We start from the raw sequence: 20,950 nt of genomic DNA, 5'->3' as shown, positions 1-20,950 counted from the left end.
ACTTAAGAGGGCTGAAGAGGAAATGGTGTCCTCAGAGGAATGTTCAGAAAAATGCTGATTTTGCTGGTGCCTGATGATGAAATCTCATGAGGCCCAGTGGAAGGGTTAGGGAGGGGTGGTCAGATTAGGGAAAGAACATTGCTGTGGGAGGATGGAGGATCCAGATAGTGAGAAATGCCTTGGTAATCATTGGCTTCTTAGAGTTATGTCATAAAGAGGATAAAGGCATGATAGAAGTAGTCCTTTGCTGGGGCTTCCCTGGTGGTCCAGTGGTTAAGACTTCACCTTCCAAGACAGGGGTGTGGGTTCGATCCCTGGCGGGGGAGCTAAGATCCCACATGCCTGCAGGCCAAAAAACCAAAACATAAAACATAAGCAATATTGTAACAAACTCAATAAAGACTTTAGAACTGGTCCACATCAAAAAAAATAAAAAAAAAAATTAGTCCTTTGCTCTGAAACTTACAGTGGATTTCTTAATTTATCACCTAAACCAGCACACCATTGAGAATGGGGAGAAGGATTTCACAATAATTAAAAGTACAGTTTTTTTTGAATTATTTTTTGATTGGCAAATTATTCTGTTTTGGTAGGTCTGTAACATATTTCTGTTCAAAAACTATTTCAAAACAATTTTTCCTAAAAAAAATTTGACATTAAAACATTAAAAAAATTTTCTTTACATTGAATGTACCATCTAAACATTAACATAAGTAAAATAGTCATTCTTGGCACATATTCATGTACTTTAATTAATTTGTTTAGTCTAACATGATGTAGCTGATATTTTTCTGAAAAATGTTTTTTTCACTATACTCTTATATTTATTTTTCTTATAAAACTGGCTGCAGTCTTCTTCAGAGTTGCATTTTATGGTTAATAAATTTGAAGTGAGACCTTCAGTTAATTCTTTTCTTTATATCATAATATTTTTCAATGAGAAAACACTCTTTTTTTTTTTTATTTATTTATTTATTTTATTTTATTTTTTAAATTTATTTATTTATTTATTTATTTATTTTGGCTGTGTTGGGTCTTCGTTTCTGTGCGAGGGCCCCCTCCAGTTGCGGCGAGCAGGGGCCACTCTTCATCGCGGTGCGCGGGCCTCTCACTGTCACGGCCTCTCCCATTGCGGAGCACAGGCTCCAGACGCGCAGGCTCAGTAGCTGTGGCTCACGGGCTTAGTTGCTCCGCGGCATGTGGGATCTTCCCAGACCAGGGCTCAAACCCGCGTCCCCTGCATTGGCAGGCAGATTCTCAACCACTGCGCCACCAGGGAAGCCCGAGAAAACACTCTTTTTTAGGTTCTCAATACCTGGTAAGCTTAGAGCAAATTCTACTAAATGGAAGAGTCTCAATTTTTAAAAATTTGCCTTACCTGAAATGGATAAGTATTTCACCTTCAGTATTTTTACAGGTTCTGTCTTTTCACCTGCTTTTAGAATACCCTTTTTCGATAGTAAGGCCTACAATATTTTTAAAGACAAAATTCATCAAGTAAGTTCTCTCTACTCATGATTCCCTTGAATGTTTCACAAATTTTAAGCCTACTTCATTTCATTTTGGCACAGAACATAAATTTATATAATTAAAAAGAAGAGGTGTATCAAAAGATTCTTCCCAAAAGTCAAGATATTCCAAAGAGCAATCACAGAATTTCAGAATTAAATCATTCACCATTTCACGTTTTAATATACAGCTTGTTCAATTCTCATTTGCTTCTGTAGAGATTAAATTTCAGTGTCTCCTCTGTACAAGCTCTGTTATCATTAATTGCATTTCACTAAAAGCTTCAAAGGCTTAAGTTCAATACTCTGATTAAAGATTTCTAACTGATTTTGAACAAAATGAAACTAAGATTTAGAGAACTTGCTTCCAATAATAATAATAATACCATCATTATAAGACAGCTATTATAGGATCACTCTTCAGACTCAAATATTTAAAAAATCTAATGGATGATAGGCAGCAGAGAAAGTATCGTCTTCAGTTGAAGTATTTTTGTGTATTTAACATAAGTTTGTTACAAAAATTTCATTCAGTTATTCTGGGTATAAATAAAATTATTTAAGAACTTGACAACTATGGCTTCTGTTTTGATTGGTACATTGTCACAATTCATTGGGCACAGTTATGAATTATAATTCCAATTCCAAGTACATTTGTGTTCCATAGATTTCTTTTTTTTTAACTGAAGTGTAGCTGATTTACAATGTTGTGCCAGTCCGTGCTGTACAGCAGTGACTCAGTTATACACGTATCAACATTCTTTTTTTTTATATTCTTTTCCATTATGGTTTATCACAGGACATTGAATATAGTTCCCTGTGCTATACAGTAGGACATAGATTTCTTAATTTAGTAAGAATATTGTTTTTACTACAGTGCTGTACTTTAGCAAAATATGTATTATTACTATAAAAATTAAGAATTTTATGTTTAGCACTGAACTTTTCAAATGAAGTTAGATAGAACCCCCAGTAATGTCAGATATTTCAATTTCTATGGAATGAACTTCCAGAAGCTTTACTTTGTTTCCATGAACTGAAGGGAAAACCAAACCATTATAGGATATCTGACTGATTTTCTTTTTAAAACCTCTGATAACATTGATATAAAACCAGTATCATTTAACTGTGTGGAAAGTCTTTTTACTAAGGGAGACAACATATTGATAGCTATTACTTTACTTTTCATACTTGCACTAGAAAACTTAGAATGAAATATGAACAAAATTAATTTAAACAACTGTCATTTGTTTTAACACTGATCTGTCCAATACAGTAGCTACTAGCCACATGTGGCTATTTAGGTTTAAATTAATTAAAATTAGCTGAATTAAAAATTCAGTTCCTCAGTCACACTAGCCGCATTTTAATTGCTCAGTAGCCAGATGTAGACCATTTCTATTATCTCAGAAAGTTTTGTTGAATAGCACTGAATTCTTATGAAAAGTCATGCTTGACAAGATGCAGACTCACTTTGTGCTACTGCAGAAGCAACGTTTTCAGGCAGTCTTGAGGTAACTACTATGTTATGAAGTAGATGCTGATGCTTCTTCAGGAGTTCTGTGTCTACTGACTTTGCTGTGGTTGGTGGTATTACCACACCCCCTCATGGTAAATGTCAACTAACATTTAGTTCAACTTATACTTTCATTATGAACTTTTCGAGAAGCAGAAATTTAGTGTTTAATTTTTTATTAAACATGTACTTGATGTATTTTTTTCCATCTCATTACTGAAAGGGTTTTGTTTTGTTTTTTTGCAAAATTTTAAAAGCATAGCCAACAATAAAATTAATATGTAGTTACTTTTATTCCTACAGTAAATGACAAAACATTGTAGGAAGAATGTTCAGACTACTCCAAAAGCCCTTCAAAGGACTGCTTAACTCTATTTCTTCCATATATTTCTCATTAATTCCGCTATTATTTCATTGTAATTTCCCACTGGCGTCTCCATCTGGCACCTGTAACATCTCCCTCGGTGCACCTAGCTGATACACCAAATAGCCAGTAGGGACGGGGATATGAAATGCTCCTCCCATCACCACTGGAGACGGAAAGAAATTGCTCTTTCTAGGGGCTCATGTCTGACTCCAGTTATTTATCAGTTAACACCTATTGTCCTTGAAAGGAGGTGTTATGTTGCATCAAGAAAGGGTTGGAAAGGGAGAGATGGGTTATCACTGGTTGTCTTTCAGATTTACCTACATGTTGAGGTGAGAACACTATTCATTGCACATGTTATACTACCAAACAAGATCATGGCAGAAGCTGGAAGTGCAAAGAAGTCTGTCAAACTCACCAATTTTGATGCAACTAATACTAATGTGTTTTAAAGTGAAAAATCAGGACGAATGCCAAACCAGCTGGATGCATAAATCAGGAATGTCCTGGGCAAACTGAGACTTATAGTCCTCTTATTTATTTCTTATAGAACTGAGACCAAGCTCCTTACTCTGGCTTTAAGGTCATCTTAAATAGGATGACCCTAATCTACTTTTTTCCCCCTCAATTTCCTGGCCTGCCTGCTCCATGTCAACTCTCCTATGCTTTGCTAAGTTCATATTTTGGTTCATGTAGTTTTGTCTGTTTGGAACTGTCCTTTTCACCAATCTCAGCATATCCACTCCTACCTGTCCTTTAATTTCCCAATGTAAATACTTTGCTTATGAACCCTTCTGATTTTCCAAGTGGGAATTAAGTTTTGTCTTCTGAACATCCATAGTTTTTTATATGGCTTCTCTTTGCCATTTACCTTTTTTAAATTATTATTTATTTATTTAGGCTGCACCAGGTCTTCACGCAGGACCTTTGTTGTGGCATGGGGGCTCTTAGTTGTGGCCTGCGGGTTTCTTAGTTGCAGCATGCAAACTCTTTAGTTGTGGTATGCATGCGGGATCTAGTTCCCTGACCAGGGATCGAACCTGGGGCCCCTGCATTGGGAGCGTGGAATCTTACCCACTGGACCATCAGGGAAGTCCCACCATTTACCTTTTTTTCTTTTTTTTTTTTTTAAGTACCAATGTTTTATTTGGGTGATGCAAATACAGAGCATTGAGAGTGAGAAAAGGGACTCAACGCAAGGAAGAATGGGAGGCAATGCCAGGTGATAGGTTGAGTCTGCTTCATGAGAAGCCTGGAAGAGGCGCAGAAGGTGTGTCCACTGGCTACTTGGGAGGTCTCCCCATTGGGAGAAATGGTGTCTTGCACCAGTTCAGGGAAGGGAGGGAAGAAGAGGGAATTTATCGGCCTGGATTTCTCCCATCTCCCATTAGTCAAATGTTACCCCAGGAGCACTAACTCTTCCACATTCCTGGGTTGCTGGTGGCTACTTGAGGTGCCAGATCCCATGTCCTGTGGGGGCATTCCATCCAAGTCTGGAAATGATGGGAGGAGACAAACTCTGGGCATGAGGCTGGTGAGTGCCGGAGAGAATCTGATTTTGTACATAAGATGTGTTCACAACAGTCCAGTACTGTTATTCTTTTACCAGAAGAGGGAACCTGGCATAACGATCAAAGACCTTTCCCAAAGTCACATGGCTAGTAAGTGGTAAATTCAGGATTTGAACATAGTCTGTCTCTGGAAACTGTCAAAGACCAAGATAAGGAACTTGAATTTTATGTAGCAGGCAAAGGAGAGTGGCTAAAGGGTTTCAAGCTGGGAGTGACATAAGATAAAGAGCTTTTTCTAAAGCTCCCAATCTACTTTGCTCCATCTTCCCATGTGGCTGAACTTGGCACAAAAGTAGGTGGCCCCAGAGATGTGAGGACATCCAAGACAGTTTTTGAGGGGCCCCGACTAGGTCCAGAGCTCATATGGGCTTCCACACTGTCTCATAATCTTTCTGTCTTCATCAAAGCCTACACCTATCAAAGAGACTAGCTGGTCAGAGGCAGACAGGATCTGGGCAGAGAAGCCAAAATGAGGGGAAGAGCAGATTGACCTAAAAACCAGGAGCAGGAGGAGGACCAGCCATATGTCCACTGTCAGCCGAAGGGTCTGGGGATGTTGGCACCCGCATATGAGTCCTTTGGTGTTGCCTGAGATGGTCAGATCTCATAAATTGTCGGCCGCACTGGTCACATTTATGTGGTCGGTATTTGGTGTGTATCCGAGTATGTCTTCTAAGTTCACTGGAACGGAAGAAGGACCAAGTACAGTCTTCCCACATGCATCTATAGGGCCTTTCACCTGTGTGTTTGCATTGGTGACTCACGAGGTGGGAGTGCTTAGTATAAGCTTTTTCACAGTTCTCATAGTCACAGTGGTAAGGCCTTGAAACTGGGGATCTCCTCCTGGGAGCCCTTTCTTGGGCCCCAGAGTACTGCTCTGCTCTCCGTGGAGCAGGTAAGGGCTGCTTAGGTAGGAAGGGGTCTTCCTGGGAGACTGGCTGGCTCACAAAAGAGCCCTGGGATTCCAAAGCCAGCAATAATGGGGATACAGCTGGGGGCATCCCAAAGTTGTGGGGTTTCTAGGAGGCAACATCTGATCCAAAGAGGGGAGCATTGCTGGGGCCTCAGTGGAAGGCATGGTTGGATCCAATAATGTTTTAGGTGTTAAAGGGCCTCTGTTAGAAGTTACTGTTGGGAGGCCAGAATAAGGCATTGTTCACCTTCTGATGTGGGACATCATTGGGATTCCACTGGCAGGTGAGACTGGCGGCCCCCTGGGGGGCATCCTTAGATTTCCACCAAAGGTTGGGGCCACCCCTGGAATCCTGGGCTCTCCTAAGGGCATCACCTGGGGCCCCTTGAAAATCATCATTCCTGGCTGGGAAGGAGACATTCCCTGAGTTGTAAATCATCTGGGAAGGAGTGAAAATCACTTGAGGGCAGTAGCTCACACTGTGGTCAGGCAGCGACATACTGAAGTGTGGCCCCATTTCACTGGCATTCTGCCTGGGTGCCTCTGCAGAGACCAAGGCGATCCTCCCCAGCTCTGTGCACTGAGGAACAGGTTGAATGCCTGATGGGCCATGGTTCCAAGAGGTGTGCACTCCACTGCTTCCGGGAGATGAAGACACGTCCAAGATGGACATTGACTTCTCAGTATCCTGAGTGGGAATCCTGTGGGCGGGTCTCTGTGAACTGGTGCAGAGCTACATGCCACTGGCTTAGGCCCTTGGCTCCCTGCTCCATCTTAACTTGGGATCAGTTGCACATCGAGACTCCACCATTTACCATTTTATTTTTGTATTTTATTTGCTTTTGTATGTGCCCAGAGAGGACACATACCGAATGAAGAAAAGCACTCAGAAAACGAGATTTGGGAGTTGACAGATAGCCATTTGAATAATCAGCTTTGGTTAATTGAGCTCTTCCATTCATCCATTTATTCATTCAACATTTATCAAAGCTTCTATTTGTCAGAGACTACTTTGTGCTAGAGACACAATGGTAAGCAAAGTAGACCTGGTCCCTGTTGTTACAGAGATTACCTTCATTTTTCTTACATTGTTACAAATATATAAGGAATTTTATGCCAAGGAGAAACTGTAGAAAGCATAAACTTACCTTTCATTTTACAGAATAGGAGGTTAACAGTCCTTGTTATTGAGGTTTATGTATGAAAAATGAGGAAACATATTGGCTAATACCTTGATTTTATTAGAAAAGAGATAAAGTAGCATTCCAAAAAAATTAATAAGCCTAAAACTGGGTGACTTTATAACGAGTGTGTTTCCTTCACAGTTGTATTGTAACTTGTGGAAGTGATGGTGATGTGAGGATTTGGGAAGACTTGGATGATGATGATCCTAAGTCCATTAATGTTGGAGAAAAAGCATATTCATGTGCTTTGAAGGTATTAAAACAATTACAGCAACTGATATGAAATGATACTGCCATGTGATGTTTTATACTTGGATGAAAAATATTTTTATAGAAGTTTTGAATACAGATAAACTTTTTCATTTCTCTTATGAAATAATAATATTTAAAAATGTGTAATAATGCCATAATTTGCCCAAAACTTCTACAGGTAAAATCTGAATGGTTTATTAAAGGTGATTAATGGATAGTAATGATGAGCCAATTACAATATATGCAGGAAATTATACTTTATCTTTTAAGAGATTTAAATGTATCTTTTTTTTTCTTTGAAAGAAAACTCAGTGCAGTTTCAAATTTTTAGCTCACTAATTCAGATGACTTGAGGAATTGTACTGGAAAAAAGGACTGTTTCATTAACTTTTTCAAGATATATACTTATTTCGCATTTCTAATGTTTTATGTAATGTAAATATAGGAATGAGATGTAGGTTACTTGGAGAATGGAGATATGTTTTCAGAAGGACTTTGCAAACTAAGTATCTAACCTTTTTATTTGTGATGAATTTTAAGTTGAGTGTATTGTATTTGGATAGGAAAAAAAAAATCTTTCTACAGAATTCATTTTTTTTTCAAACCCAGACTCATTAAGGTAGATGAGATGGTCTTTAGATACTTTTTTTTTAATGGTCATATATAATGGAAAATGTATTCGCAGGAGAAAAAATATAAATGACTAATGTACATTAAATATGAGCTAAATCTCACTAATGAGCAAAGAAATGCAAATTAAACAATTGGATTTTTTTTCCTGTAAGATTGACAAGGATGAAAAATATTCCTGATCCCAGTAATAGTGAGGGCTTGGAGAAGTATTTATAAAGGAAAAACAACTCTTCTCCTGTGTTTCTCCTTTACTCTCACACTACCATGCTCACAGCACTTCTGACACCAGATATATGGGTTTTTCCCCATATCAATAAGTTCTTTGCAATACTGGGTGTCCTACAGTTCAGTTCAATTTTGACGTTAACTGGAGTTAGCTCAGACCTCACGGGTTAAGGTCTCAGTCCCACGAGACTAGCCCCCACTTCAGACACCGGTCGCAAGTATTAGGTCCCCAGATTACCTACAACTTCTGTTCAGCTTGGCTGCAAATGCGGATTTCCATGACCCCCTCCTTGGATAAGATCATTTGCTAGAACAGCTCACAGAAATCAGGGAAATACGTTTACCAGTTTATTACGTAATAAAGGATACAGATGAACAGCCAGATGAAGAGAACGTGGGGTGAGGTCTGGAGAGTGGAGATGTGGAGTTGGGGTGCACCACCAACCTGGAAGCTCCTTGAACCCCGTGTTATTGGGATTTTTATGGAGGCTCATCTCATGGGCATGACTGATTATTAACTTCATTTCCAGCCCCTCTCCCCTTCCTGGATGATAGGGGTGTGGGACTGAAAGTTCCAAGCTTCTGATAATGATTTGATCTTTCTGGTGACCAGCCACCATCCTGAAGCTATCCAGGAGCCCACCAAGACGCACCTCATTAGAACAAAAGACATTCCTGTCACCCAGAAGGTTCCAAGGGATTTGGGAGCTTTGTGTCAGGAATCAGTCAAAGACCAAATTTTGGAACAAAAGATGCTCCTGGTGCTCTTATCACTTAGGACAGTTGAAGGGTTTTAGGAGCTCTGTGCCAGGAACTGAGGGTAGAGACCAATATATATTTTCTGTTTCACAGTATTTTCACACAACAGTTGCTGGAAGTATAACTGATGAACTTGTTTTGGAATAAATTGATATGATGTATCACAGTTAGAATGCACACTGTCATTTCTGGCTGTTTACCCTAAGGAAGTACACACATTCATTTGTGTGGACAAGAATATTAGTAAAACCATTGTTTATAATAGCAAAAGAAACAATTGAAGTGTCCCTGAATAGAGAATACATTTTATATATTTTGGTAGTCATATAATGTAATACTATGCAGCCACTAAAAAAATGTGGGAGTGCTGTATACCTTCATTTGGAAAGATGTTTACAGTTAATTGAAAAAATGAAAAATAGAGTTTCATAACAGTCTTATAGAATAGTCTTATGTTTGTTAAAATAAAGGATTTAAGTACACAAATATTTGTAATTCGCATATGTATAGAATAAAGTTAAAAAGACTTAACCCCAACATGTTAATGGAAATTACTTCTCAAGAGTAGGGAAACTCACTGTCTGCTCAGGACAGTTTCGTATTTTTTTTTCTACAATAAGTATGTACCGCTTTTGTATACGAAAAAGACTTTAAAGAAGAAAAAAATGAAAGTGGGCTTATGGTAGTTTCCTAGGGCTACGGTAGCAGGTATCTGGGCTTAGGATTTAGACATGTCTTTTAGGGGCCACTATTCAACCGACTACAAGGCTCATATTCAGTGCTAAAATGTTTGGCTTTAGGAATGGAGTTTACAGTTCTTCAATGAAACGATGTTACCAAATAGCCATGCAAAGTTGACAATTTCATTTAAAGCCTAATTGCTTATAAATACGCACTTTATGGATTCAGTGGTATAGGGAAGTACAATTAGGTGCTTTATTTGAGAACAAAGCAGAAAAAAAATCACCCTCCAAAATAGTGAAACTGGGATATATCAACATATTTGTAGGTAGTAATAGTTAACGCTTGCATAGTATTTTACGTTGTCTTTAACAAAGGTAAGGAGAGGTACGTGGAATTATCTCCGTTTTATTCTTGGGAAAATCAAAGCTCAGAGGAAAGTCAAATGACATAGTAAGGAACACAGTGGGCCCAAGTCATCCTGTGCTGGGTTCCATTCCTCCCTATCCACCAGAGAGAATAGTCTGACCAGATCCGGACCACAGCTCTGATCCTTTGCATGGTTTCTTTTTTAAAAATTTTTACTAGTTGACACCGTACACTGGTAGTGATTTGATTTCCCAGAAGATTTGTTTGAAAATGACTTCAAAGCAAGGCCTTTATTCAGGTCTCCCAGGTGAGTTAGTGCAGTTATATACTTTAACATTTTCACATGAATAGAGGGCTAGTTAACGTTTTGTTAAAGAATTACCAAGATTCTTTACTAGAGCTAACTGAGGATGCTTAGTCAGTATTCTACTAAGAAATCTGTCTGCGAAGTGAAGCACAGCCAAGGTTGCAAAATTTCTGTACATGCACACAAATAAATAGTTGGTGTTTCTGCAGTTTTGCCAAAGAACACTTAGCAGCATCAGTGTTGTATTGAGTTGGTTATAGGTTTTTGTTGATTCTCTTCTGGTTTTCACATTTAAATTATTGTTAGCTTAACTTCAACATTATGAATTTAGTTTATTATGGATTTAATTATATACAGTAGTTGCAATGTAGGCATAAACAGTATTTTTCACCAGTTTTCCAATAATTGAAGGTGTTTATCACAGTTCAAATTTGAATCATCTATACTGTTATTTGAACAGATGTATACATTTCCCCAAATATTGCTATATGGTAACATGTCATTGTATTACCAGGTTCTTTTCTCATTAGAAAGGGAGCAGACGCTGTAGATAAGCTAAGGGTCCTAAGTGTGCAAATATGGCTGAGACCTATTGCTATAGGGTAAAGTATGTTCATTAACAAACTTGAGTAGTTTGTTTCTTTTGGTAGTTATCATTTAATATAAATTAATAAACTGACCATATGATATATCGAATTGTGTATGAGGTTGGTAGACTATGATTTAGTCCATCAAGACTTAATTCCTCTTGGGTAAGTAATAAAATTAAGGTGGTAGGGCAGATCCCTGACCTTTTATGATTCTTAGCTGAAAGCTGTGCAGAACAACGGTGTTTGCAGATCATTTTCGGATCCTAAAACTTTCTATTTATTTAGTGTTTTTAAAACACTAAATAAACACTGCGCTTCCACTGCAGGGGGCACAGGTTCGATCCCTGGTTGGGGAACTAAGATTCCACATGCCCTGCAGTATGCCAAAAAAATAAAAATAAAAAAGGATACATGGATTCGTGGGTTCGCATTTAGACTTTACCCTACTCTGAAAAGACATCTAATGATTGTTTTCTGGAAACACAGGGCAATACTAATAGTGTCCATTGTGCTCTTCTCTCATTGAGATTAGCTATGTTTTCTTGTTCTGAGTCTCCTTCTTATGACATTTGGGAATCCACAAAAACACTATTTAAATATTTTTCTTGCCGGAAGTACAAGAGAAATCAGAGGCTAAAAGTTTGGCTGATGAAGAGGGAATTAAATTTTCTAAAGGCAGCAAGTAAATTTTTCTCGCTAATAGCCATTTCAGAAAAATTATATATTGATTATTTTTCTCTTGACATGAACTACGTTTATAAGTTTTTTTTTGTTTTTTACGGGATTTTTAACTATGGAGAGACTCCCAATTAATTAACTAATTTTTGCCAATGTTTCTTTCATTTTTCTTTTAGAATGGGAAATTGGTCACTGCAGTATCTAACAATACTGTTCAAGTGCACACGTTTCCTGAAGGAATTCCAGATGGTATATTGACTCGCTTCACCACAAATGCAAACCATGTGATCTTTAATGGGGATGGTGCAAAAATTGCTGCTGGATCTAGGTAAGGCTCTTTTATATCAGAAAATGAAATAATATTAGAACAAAATGGCCTCATTCATTGGATTCAGGGTAACATTTTCAGGACTCTGTTCCTTCTTTGTTGTTGTTATTTAATTATTATATTCAAGTCTTCTTTCTGGTAAAGGTTTTTGATGACAAACTTGTGCTTCTTTGTGAATTGAGGTATATTGCTTTGCCGACAGCCTGCTCAGTAAATGCTGGAAAAGTTTGGGGAAAGATGATAGTTGGATACAAAATTTAAAAAATTATTTTAGGTACAACCTAGACTGTACAATCAGGATTTTTGTTGTTTTTCTTGTTGCTTATTTGTCATAGGAAAAAAATGTAATTGGTGAATTGCTGAGTTGGAGTAAAAGGCATAGTGCTTTTAAAAATGGTTGTGGCTGTAATTAGATTAGCAACTAATAGAAGCTTAAGATCTAACTAAGGAAGCCACTTTCTAAAAGTATTTGTATTTTAACATATGGGAAATCTTGAGTTGTATTTTTAGCATCTTTATAGACCAAAACTAAAAGGTAATATGGGTGCCAAATTTCACATGTTGCTATAAAGAAATTATGGCATTTACTCTAATTACTTTGAAATATTTGAGTCATAGCTTTTGAGAGCCTTTTGTATTGGCATTTATTGATGTACGTTACTCTTGTTCTTAGTGATTTTCTAGTCAAAGTTGTGGATGTGGTGGATTGCAGCCAACAGAAAACATTTCGAGGACACGATGCACCTGTTTTAAGTCTTTCCTTTGACCCTAAGGACATCTTTCTGGTAATCATTTTTTTCCCTCTCTTTTTGCATTTTTTACGAATATGTTTAAAACTGTAAGAGAATTAGCAAAAAGTTTCACACAATTGTTAAAAGCCTCTTTAATTTATCAGTTGAACCAGTCTCCATATAGTATTATGGCTGTAACTATAGAGAAATCTATTGTTTTATTCCTGCAGGCATCAGCTAGTTGTGATGGATCTGTCAAGGTGTGGCAAATTTCAGATCAGGTAAGCTCATTAATTTGAATTTAAAACTTTTTGCCTATTTCCATCATATATTGGGCGTTACATAATATATTATTGGACCAAATTAATAATTCTTCTTCTTCATAGTTTGTTTCTTTTGAGTAGCATTAAATACTGGTTTTGTGATCAAATTCCCCAACAATCTAAGCAAAAGTAAATATGTTGAAGACTAATTGATTCTGTATCCAATCACAAAGGGAAATTCAATCATTATATATTTATAAGCTAAACCATATGTTGGTCCCCAGATGTTGGGGATACGAAAGTAAGGCATGGGCCACACTTGATTTGGAGAGTCACATAACTTACTCTGACCCAGCCTGGTAATAGCTTTAAAGGAGTTATGAAGAAAATGCTTTCTGGATTGGCAGAGGGAACAATGAATTCTTCCTGAGGCAATCAGAGAAGGCTTGGCGTCTCTAGGAATGATGCGGCTGATGAGAAAAACATCCCTCACAGATATGCTTCAGCTCATAGCCACAGTTTCTTCCCTCACATTTGAACTATTTAAAAGGATTGACTTTGACACCTTAACATTTCGTAGTAGATCTCTCAAGTTTATTTTCTTTCTTTTTTTTTTTTTTTTAATGATATTCTTGTCTGCTTACATTCTTTTTATGTATGTATGTATGTATGTATGGCTGTGTTGGGTCTTCGTTTCTGTGCGAGGGCTTTCTCTAGTTGTGGCAAGCGGGGGCCACTCTTCATCGCGGTGCGTGGGCCTCTCACTATCGCGGCCTCTCGTTGCCGCGCACAGGCTCCAGACGCGCAGGCTCAGTAATTGTGGCTCACGGGCCGAGTTGCTCCGCGGCATGTGGGATCTTCCCAGACCAGGGCTCGAACCCGCGTTCTCTGCATTGGCAGGCAGATTCTCAACCACTGCGCCACCAGGGAAGCCCTCAGGTTTATTTTCATAGTTACTTTAAGATTTTAATGTATTGCGGTTTTTTTTTGTTTGTGTACGTTTACTCAGTGAGTATACTGTTTGCTTATTCTACATAGGAAATACTCCTATTTGAGTTAATTATTTAAGACTTGTGCTCTTTATAACTGTGAAAAACTTAAAGTAACTTAGGTAAATCAAGTATTATAATTAGGTTAAAGTGAATTAAGTTGCTTTTTTCCGAGCTATCTATCAGTTTGAAGAAACCACTTATTAAATGTATTCAGTGCTGCATATCTTATTTTGGGAGAATTTTCATAAGGGGAAATAAATTTTCTTTTTTTTCTTTTGGCATTTTATTTTTCATTTTTAGTTATTTAAAAAGATTATTATTCAGTCACAAGACTTACATTTTCTTGTTTTTTTTTTTTTTTTAAATCAGACATGTGCTATTAGTTGGCCACTGCTGCAAAAATGCAATGATGTGGTAAATGCAAAATCAATCTGCAGACTTGCTTGGCAGCCAAAAAGTGGGAAGGTGAGTGACTCTTATTTTGTTTTTTGTTTTGTTTTGTTTTTTAAATATTTATTTATTTACTTATTTGGTTGTGCTGGGTCTTAGTTGCGACACACAGACTCCTTAGTTGTGGCATGCAAACTCTTTAGTTCTGGCATGCATGTGGGATCTAGTTCTCTGACCAGGGATGGAACCTGGGCCCCCCTTCGTTGGGAGCATGGAGGCTTAACCACTGTACCACCAGGGAAGTCCCTTATTTTGTTTTAATTATATGTTCCAGTCCTTGTTATCTTTGAATGTAAGAATAGTTTTTTTAATTGTAACTATTTCATTTAGATTATAAATTTTAGAGCTCCAAGCAAATTAATTATTATTGAAATGCTGTAAGAAACATTTCAACTTTTTAAAGGTTCTTTTTGAAGAGTACATTTGGCAGGAATGAATTGATTTTACCTTTTTCTTTACATTCTTGTTTAATGGGACAACTTTGGAAACAGTCTTGTTATATCAACTCTTACTACTAGTGTTTAACATTTTGGAGGTACTAGCTGATACAGTTAGACAATAGAAAGATATGAGAGGTTGGAAAGAAGGGAAGGAGAATGCTCATTATTTGAAAATGAAATGCTTGTATACGAGGAAATCCCAAGAAAATCAGCTGGGGGGAAAATATTACTAATAAGAAAATTCAGTAAGATAGTTGGAAGCAAAATTAATATATGAAGCCTATAGTCCTATATACAAACAATAGCCATTTAGAAGATATGGTGAGAGAAAATAATGCACTAACTGTGAAATCAAAAAAGATTTAAAAATTTTAAAAAAATATAAAATAACTAGGGATAAACTTACCAAAAAATGTGGAAGAGCTATGTAAAGAAAATTTAAACATGCTACAAAGAAGAGTAAAAGAAAACTTAAATAGAAAAATATATCCCATTCTTTTTTGTTATTTATTTATTCATTTATTGAGGTATAGCTGATTTACAATGTTGTATTAGTTTCAGGTGTACAGCATAGTGATTCAAAATTTGTATAGATTATATTCCATTTAAAGTTATTATAAAATATTGGTTATATTCCCTGTGCTATATAATAAATCCTTTTAGCTTATTTATTTTATATATAATAGTTTGTACCTCTTAATCCCCCACCCCTGTTTTGCCCTTCCCCCCTCCCCTCTTCCCACTGGTAACCACTAGTTTGTTCTTTATATCTCTGAGTCTGTTTCTATTTTGTTATATTTATTCATTTTATTTACTTATTTTTATTTTTTAGATTCCACATGTAAGTGATAACATACAGTATTTGTCTTTCTCTGTCTGACTTATTTCACTAACCATAATACCCTCTAATTCATTCAAGTTGTTGCAAATGGCAACATTTAGAAAAACACATAGAAAAATATATCCTATTCTTAGAAATGAATTTTTGTTATAAAGATGTCAGTTCTTCCCTGAATTATCTATAGTTTTGAAACATTCAATATAAAATATCAGTAAGATGTTTGGGGGGACCAAATAGAACTGATTCTAAAGCCATATGGAAAAGCAAAAGTCTTGAAAAAGAAAAGTGGTAAAGTCTAATTCAATCAGATATAACATTATAATGCTATGGGAATTAAAAGTGTGATACTAATTCATGAATAGACAGCTATCTATTAAACAGAGAGATAGAGCCAGTATATACGGGAATTTAGTGTATTATAAAGGTGGAGAAAAGGAGATTTAATAAATGTACTGGCAAAGGGCATGAATACCAGGAGGTGAGAATTACCGAGGACCATCTTGGAGACTTCCTATCACATGGTGAATCTCATTATATAGGTATTTGCTGTATCATCTTTTTAACTTCTCTGTATATGTGAAAATTTCCAGAAAAAATTTATAAACTCGACAATATGAAAAGTAAAATAATAAATATTTCAGTGTCAAAGGACAAACGATGAACTGAGAAAAAGTTTGAAACAATATGACAGAGCTAATTTCCTTAATATTCAAAGAGTTCTTATAAATCAATAAGATCCCAGTAAAAAGATGAACAAGGACATGAGCAGTGTACAGAAAAAGATACACAGATGGCTTTTAACATATGAAAATACATGCAACCTTTCATACTAAAAGAAATACAAATTGAAATATGATTGTCTGTTTTTCATTTGTCAGATGGTCAAAGATCAGAAGTTTGATATATACTGTGTGGAAGAGGATGTGGCAGTTTTTATTAGAACGAATGACCAATAGTACTAGTTCTAGGCATATATTCTCTAAACATATTTATACATATGCACTACAGAGTATGTATAATGAAAATGTTGCATCATTGTTTGTAGTAGCAAAAGATTGTAAACATCCTGAATGTTCATTAATAGAGAACTGGTTAAATAAACTGTGGAATTTATTCCTGAAAATGGAATACTCTGCAACTGTTAGAATGAGGTATATCTGTGTGTCTTCACATGGAATAATCAGTCTTTAGATATATTAAAAACATCAAGCTGTAGAGCAGTAGGTATAGATAGTAGATAATGCTACTGTTTAATTGTGTGTCTACTTGTATATATGTACATACGCATTCTTATATAGTCTATGCTTATGTTTTTTGCCTTTGGGAAGCAGGAATAGGATTTAGGGATTGGAGGGAGACTTTCTTTTCAATGTATGACCTTTTGTGTCATGTAAACTTTTAAGGGTACATTCTGCACTAAAGTGATAGTTGGGAAATCCAGTATGTATTTCTTCTTTGCTTATGAAACATCAGTTAATCTAATAATTAAAAAAAATTTTAAACATAGTTTTACTATTCATAAATAATACATTTTTCTTCTTTTTTTTGATAAGCGTGGAAAGAATATGTCAGTTTTATTTTTTCTACTAATCTGTTTTTTGGAAGTATATGTAAGAAGATGTTTCCTTTTCCAAAGATATTCAAAGTATTCTGGCTCTGTTTCTCTCCTTCCAGCAAATACGATGAATTTTTAGATCCAAAGGGCTTATATTCCTTAAGAAATAGTATTAAAAATATTAGTAACTATAAGTTCTCTGTCTTTCAGTGCAAGCAATACAGTGATCATCACCCATTCTTTATCAAAATTTTAAGTAGCTTTCTGAGTTTTGTTAGTTGCCAATTAAAATACAAATTTGCTTTTATGTTTTGTAGTCTTATTTAGATGAATTTTCTGCTTTTTTTTCTCTTTAAACTTAATTTAGTGTAAACTTTTGTTTAAATCATTTATCTTTCCTAATAGTTACTAGCAGTTCCTGTGGAAAAATCTGTTAAGCTATATAGAAGAGAAACTTGGAGTAATCAATTTGATCTTTCAGATAATTTCATCTCTCAGGTAGGTTTTGTAAGTGATACTTTCAGTAGGCTAATGGGAATATTTAATGCATACTTTGCTTTAATACAATTACAGCTAAATATTGTTGGAAATGGAGAACAACTCCGGACTGCTGTGCATGTGTCCACCTTCTACCCCTCAGCTTTTCTTCACTTAGTGAATAACTAGTAGATAAGTCTTTGCTAGGTCCTATCTGACCTTTCTCCTTTGTGAAATTTGATAAGAAAAATCTTTTAATTTATAAGAAGTCAAATTTAACCCTAGCATAGTATTAGAATAGGTAATTCTCACATTATTAGTAATATTTATTGTTAAGTGAGTTTCATTGAGACTTGTGACTATAGACACTGGAATTTTAGAGCAGGAAAGGTTGTTAGTCTGTGTTTCTTTCTCTCTCTCTCTCCCTCCCCCCGCCCCCTTCTCTCATACATACCCATTTTGCAGTTAGGAAACAGAGGCCCAGTAGGTCAGCAATGGCTTAGTATGATTCACTTCACTTCCTGGTTCTCTTCATCTTGATGGTGACTGCTAAGAGGATAACTTGCATTGTCTTTCTTTCTGGGATAAAAACATTTTTTAGCTTTTGCTTTTAAAATTGTGCTAGTGTAATTTTCTTGTGATAAAGTAATAGCTGCTATTACTTTGATTGTTGAATATTATTGAAAAAGAAAGTTAAAAAGTAAGCAAACTTTGTCTTGCTGTTTATGTATCAGATTTAATTAGAAATTGCATACAATAAGGGTTATAAAAATTTGAATTTGGTAATAAAATGAGTTTTTAGTTTTAAATTATATGAATTATTATTTATTTATTGTTTTTCTTTACTAGACCCTAAATATAGTAACCTGGTCTCCTTGTGGACAATATTTAGCTGCAGGGAGTATTAATGGTTTAATTATAGTTTGGAATGTGGAAACCAAAGATTGCATGGAAAGGTATGATTCAGTAAATCTTTTGTCTCTTTTTTGCTTATTTCTATTAGATTTTTGTTTTTTATATTATTAAACATTTCAAATCTGCAATCATTAGATTGTTAAAATGCAGACATATAGCTATGTTTATCAAAATTTTTTCTAACTAAAATTTACCTAAAGAAATGTATAGCTTATATTTTTCTTGACAGTGTTTTAAGAATTCACTTTTTAAATTTTAGGGTGAAACATGAGAAAGGTTATGCAATTTGTGGCCTGTCATGGCATCCTACTTGTGGTCAAATAGCTTATACTGATGCAGAAGGAAATCTAGGAGTCCTGGAGAATGTTTGTGACCCCAGTGGAAAGATGTCAAGCAGTAAGGTAATAAGTAATAGGGTAGAACAGTTTCTTCAAAGTCTTTCTGTGGTCATATGAATTTGGGAAACACCACAAACTACATTACTTTCTTTGAAAATTATAATTTATGTTATTAGATGCCCAGTAATGCTCTATCACAAAGAATGTTTAAACTTGTTTAACCTAATGTTTCCCAAATACATTTTACTAAGGAACTTCTTTCCCTCCATATAATATCCATTAATATTTCATGGCTTTCCAAGGAATACCTTTGTAAAAAACTGTAATATTTTAGTATCCTGGTGTTCTAGGTGTTTTTAATTAAATAAATGTTTTATAGATGAAAATTATTAATAACTGTAACTTAGTTTAGCCTAAGTTTTTCTGTCATGAATTGGCCTTAACTCTTAGAGCTAACTATATACTTCTTATGCTTAGCTGCACAGCCTGACTGAACTGCTCTAAACAGGCTGCCTTGTTTTATACTTCCTTGTTTTGGTTCATTATTTCCCCTGAGGTGCCACTTAGCTTGCTTGAGTCCCCAAAGATTCAGAATTTGGTAGCAGTAGGCACTTAAAAGTGGGGCTGAAGGGACTTCCTTGGTGGTGCAGTGGCTAAGACTCCACGCCCACAATGCAGGGGGCCCGGGTTCGATCCCTGGTCAGAGAACTAGATCCCACATGCTGCAACTAAGAGTTTGCCTGCTACAACTGAAGATCCTGCGTGCCGCAACTAAGACCCGGTGCAGCCAAATAAATAAGTAAATATTTAAAAAAAAAAAAAAGAAGTGGGGGGTGCTTCCCTGGTGGTGCAGTGGTTGAGAATCTGCCTGCTAATGCAGGGGACACGGGTTCGAGCCCTGGTCTGGGAAGATCCCACATGCCGCGGAGCAACTGGGCCCGTGAGCCACAACTACTGAGCCTGCGCGTCTGGAGCCTGTGCTCCGCAACAAGAGAGGCCGCGATAGTGAGAGGCCCGCGCACCGTGATGAAGAGTGGCCCCCGCTCGCCGCAACTAGAGAAAGCCCTGGCACAGAAACGAAGACCCAACATAGTCAAAAATAAATATAAAAATAAATAAATAAATACATAAGCTAGGGGGGAGAAAAAAGAACAATATGGCTGACAACTACCTTAAAAAAAAAAAAGTGGGGCTGAAAACAGGAGGGTTGATTTAACAAGCAAGTAGATCCCTCCAATCTCAGCAACAGTGGGCACAGCTAGGTAACTGCCCTCCCTCATCCCTGTATACATTCTGGCAGAAAGCTGGAGATTTATTCTCTAAGATGAGGTAAAACAGAGGTCACTGATCCAGGGACACTGGGTACAATTGAGTGGTGTTGGGTGAAGGAGGAATACTGTACTGAAAAGGATTAAATGAAAGTGTGTATACTTGAATGTTGAAATTCCCAGCTCACTTTTCATACTTGGCTCCCAGAGCATTGTCAGCCAGTCTTATGTTTTTCAGGCAGGAGATTGGAAGATCTTTGGGGAATCCGTGTAAGAAAAAACCAAAACAGAGAGATTCTTTTTTTTATTTTTATTGAAGTATAGTTGATGTACAATATTATGTAAGTTACAGGTGTACAATATAGTGATTCATAATTTTTAAAGGATGTACTCCATTTATAGTTATTATAAAATATTGGCTATATTCCCTGTTGTACAACATATCTTTGTAGCTTATTTTATACAGTATAGTTTGTGCCTTTTAATCCCCTACCCATATATTTCCCCTCCCCCCACCCCTCTCCCTACTAGTTTGTTCTCTGTATCTGTGAGTCTGTTTCTTTTTGTTATACTCACTAGTTTGTTATATTTTTTATATTCCACATGTAAGTGATATCATATAGTATTTGTCTTTCTCTGTTTGACTTATTTCTCTTAGCATAATACCTTAAGCTCTAAGTCCATCCATGTTGTTGCAAATGGCAAAATTTCATTCTTTCTTATGGCTGAGTAGTATTCCAATATCTATCTATCTGTCTATCTATATCACATCTTCTTTATCTATTCAGCTGTTGATGGA

The 20,950-nt window shown here is 36.3% G+C and overlaps 1 protein-coding gene across 6 annotated transcripts in view; it reads left to right on the top strand.

Annotated features, from left to right (window-relative positions):
* Positions 1 to 20,950, top strand: part of WDHD1 (WD repeat and HMG-box DNA binding protein 1) — a 97,503-nt gene that overhangs the window by 4,358 nt on the left and 72,195 nt on the right. For 5 of the 6 annotated variants that reach the window (XM_057544360.1, XM_057544361.1, XM_057544358.1 and 2 more), the window contains exons 3-10: positions 7,201 to 7,312; positions 11,730 to 11,881; positions 12,555 to 12,666; positions 12,843 to 12,893; positions 14,237 to 14,332; positions 17,559 to 17,651; positions 18,480 to 18,586; positions 18,805 to 18,946. In XM_057544360.1, coding sequence (XP_057400343.1) covers positions 7,201 to 7,312; positions 11,730 to 11,881; positions 12,555 to 12,666; positions 12,843 to 12,893; positions 14,237 to 14,332; positions 17,559 to 17,651; positions 18,480 to 18,586; positions 18,805 to 18,946 — 865 coding nt within the window. The remainder of the gene's footprint in view (positions 1 to 7,200; positions 7,313 to 11,729; positions 11,882 to 12,554; positions 12,667 to 12,842; positions 12,894 to 14,236; positions 14,333 to 17,558; positions 17,652 to 18,479; positions 18,587 to 18,804; positions 18,947 to 20,950) is intronic. The other variant, XM_057544362.1, reaches the window with a different exon arrangement.

The sequence above is a fragment of the Balaenoptera acutorostrata genome, chromosome 3 (assembly GCF_949987535.1).
Source record: "Balaenoptera acutorostrata chromosome 3, mBalAcu1.1, whole genome shotgun sequence".
NCBI classification, from domain to species: domain Eukaryota; kingdom Metazoa; phylum Chordata; class Mammalia; order Artiodactyla; family Balaenopteridae; genus Balaenoptera; species Balaenoptera acutorostrata.
This window is presented reverse-complemented; position numbering and strand designations above follow the sequence as displayed.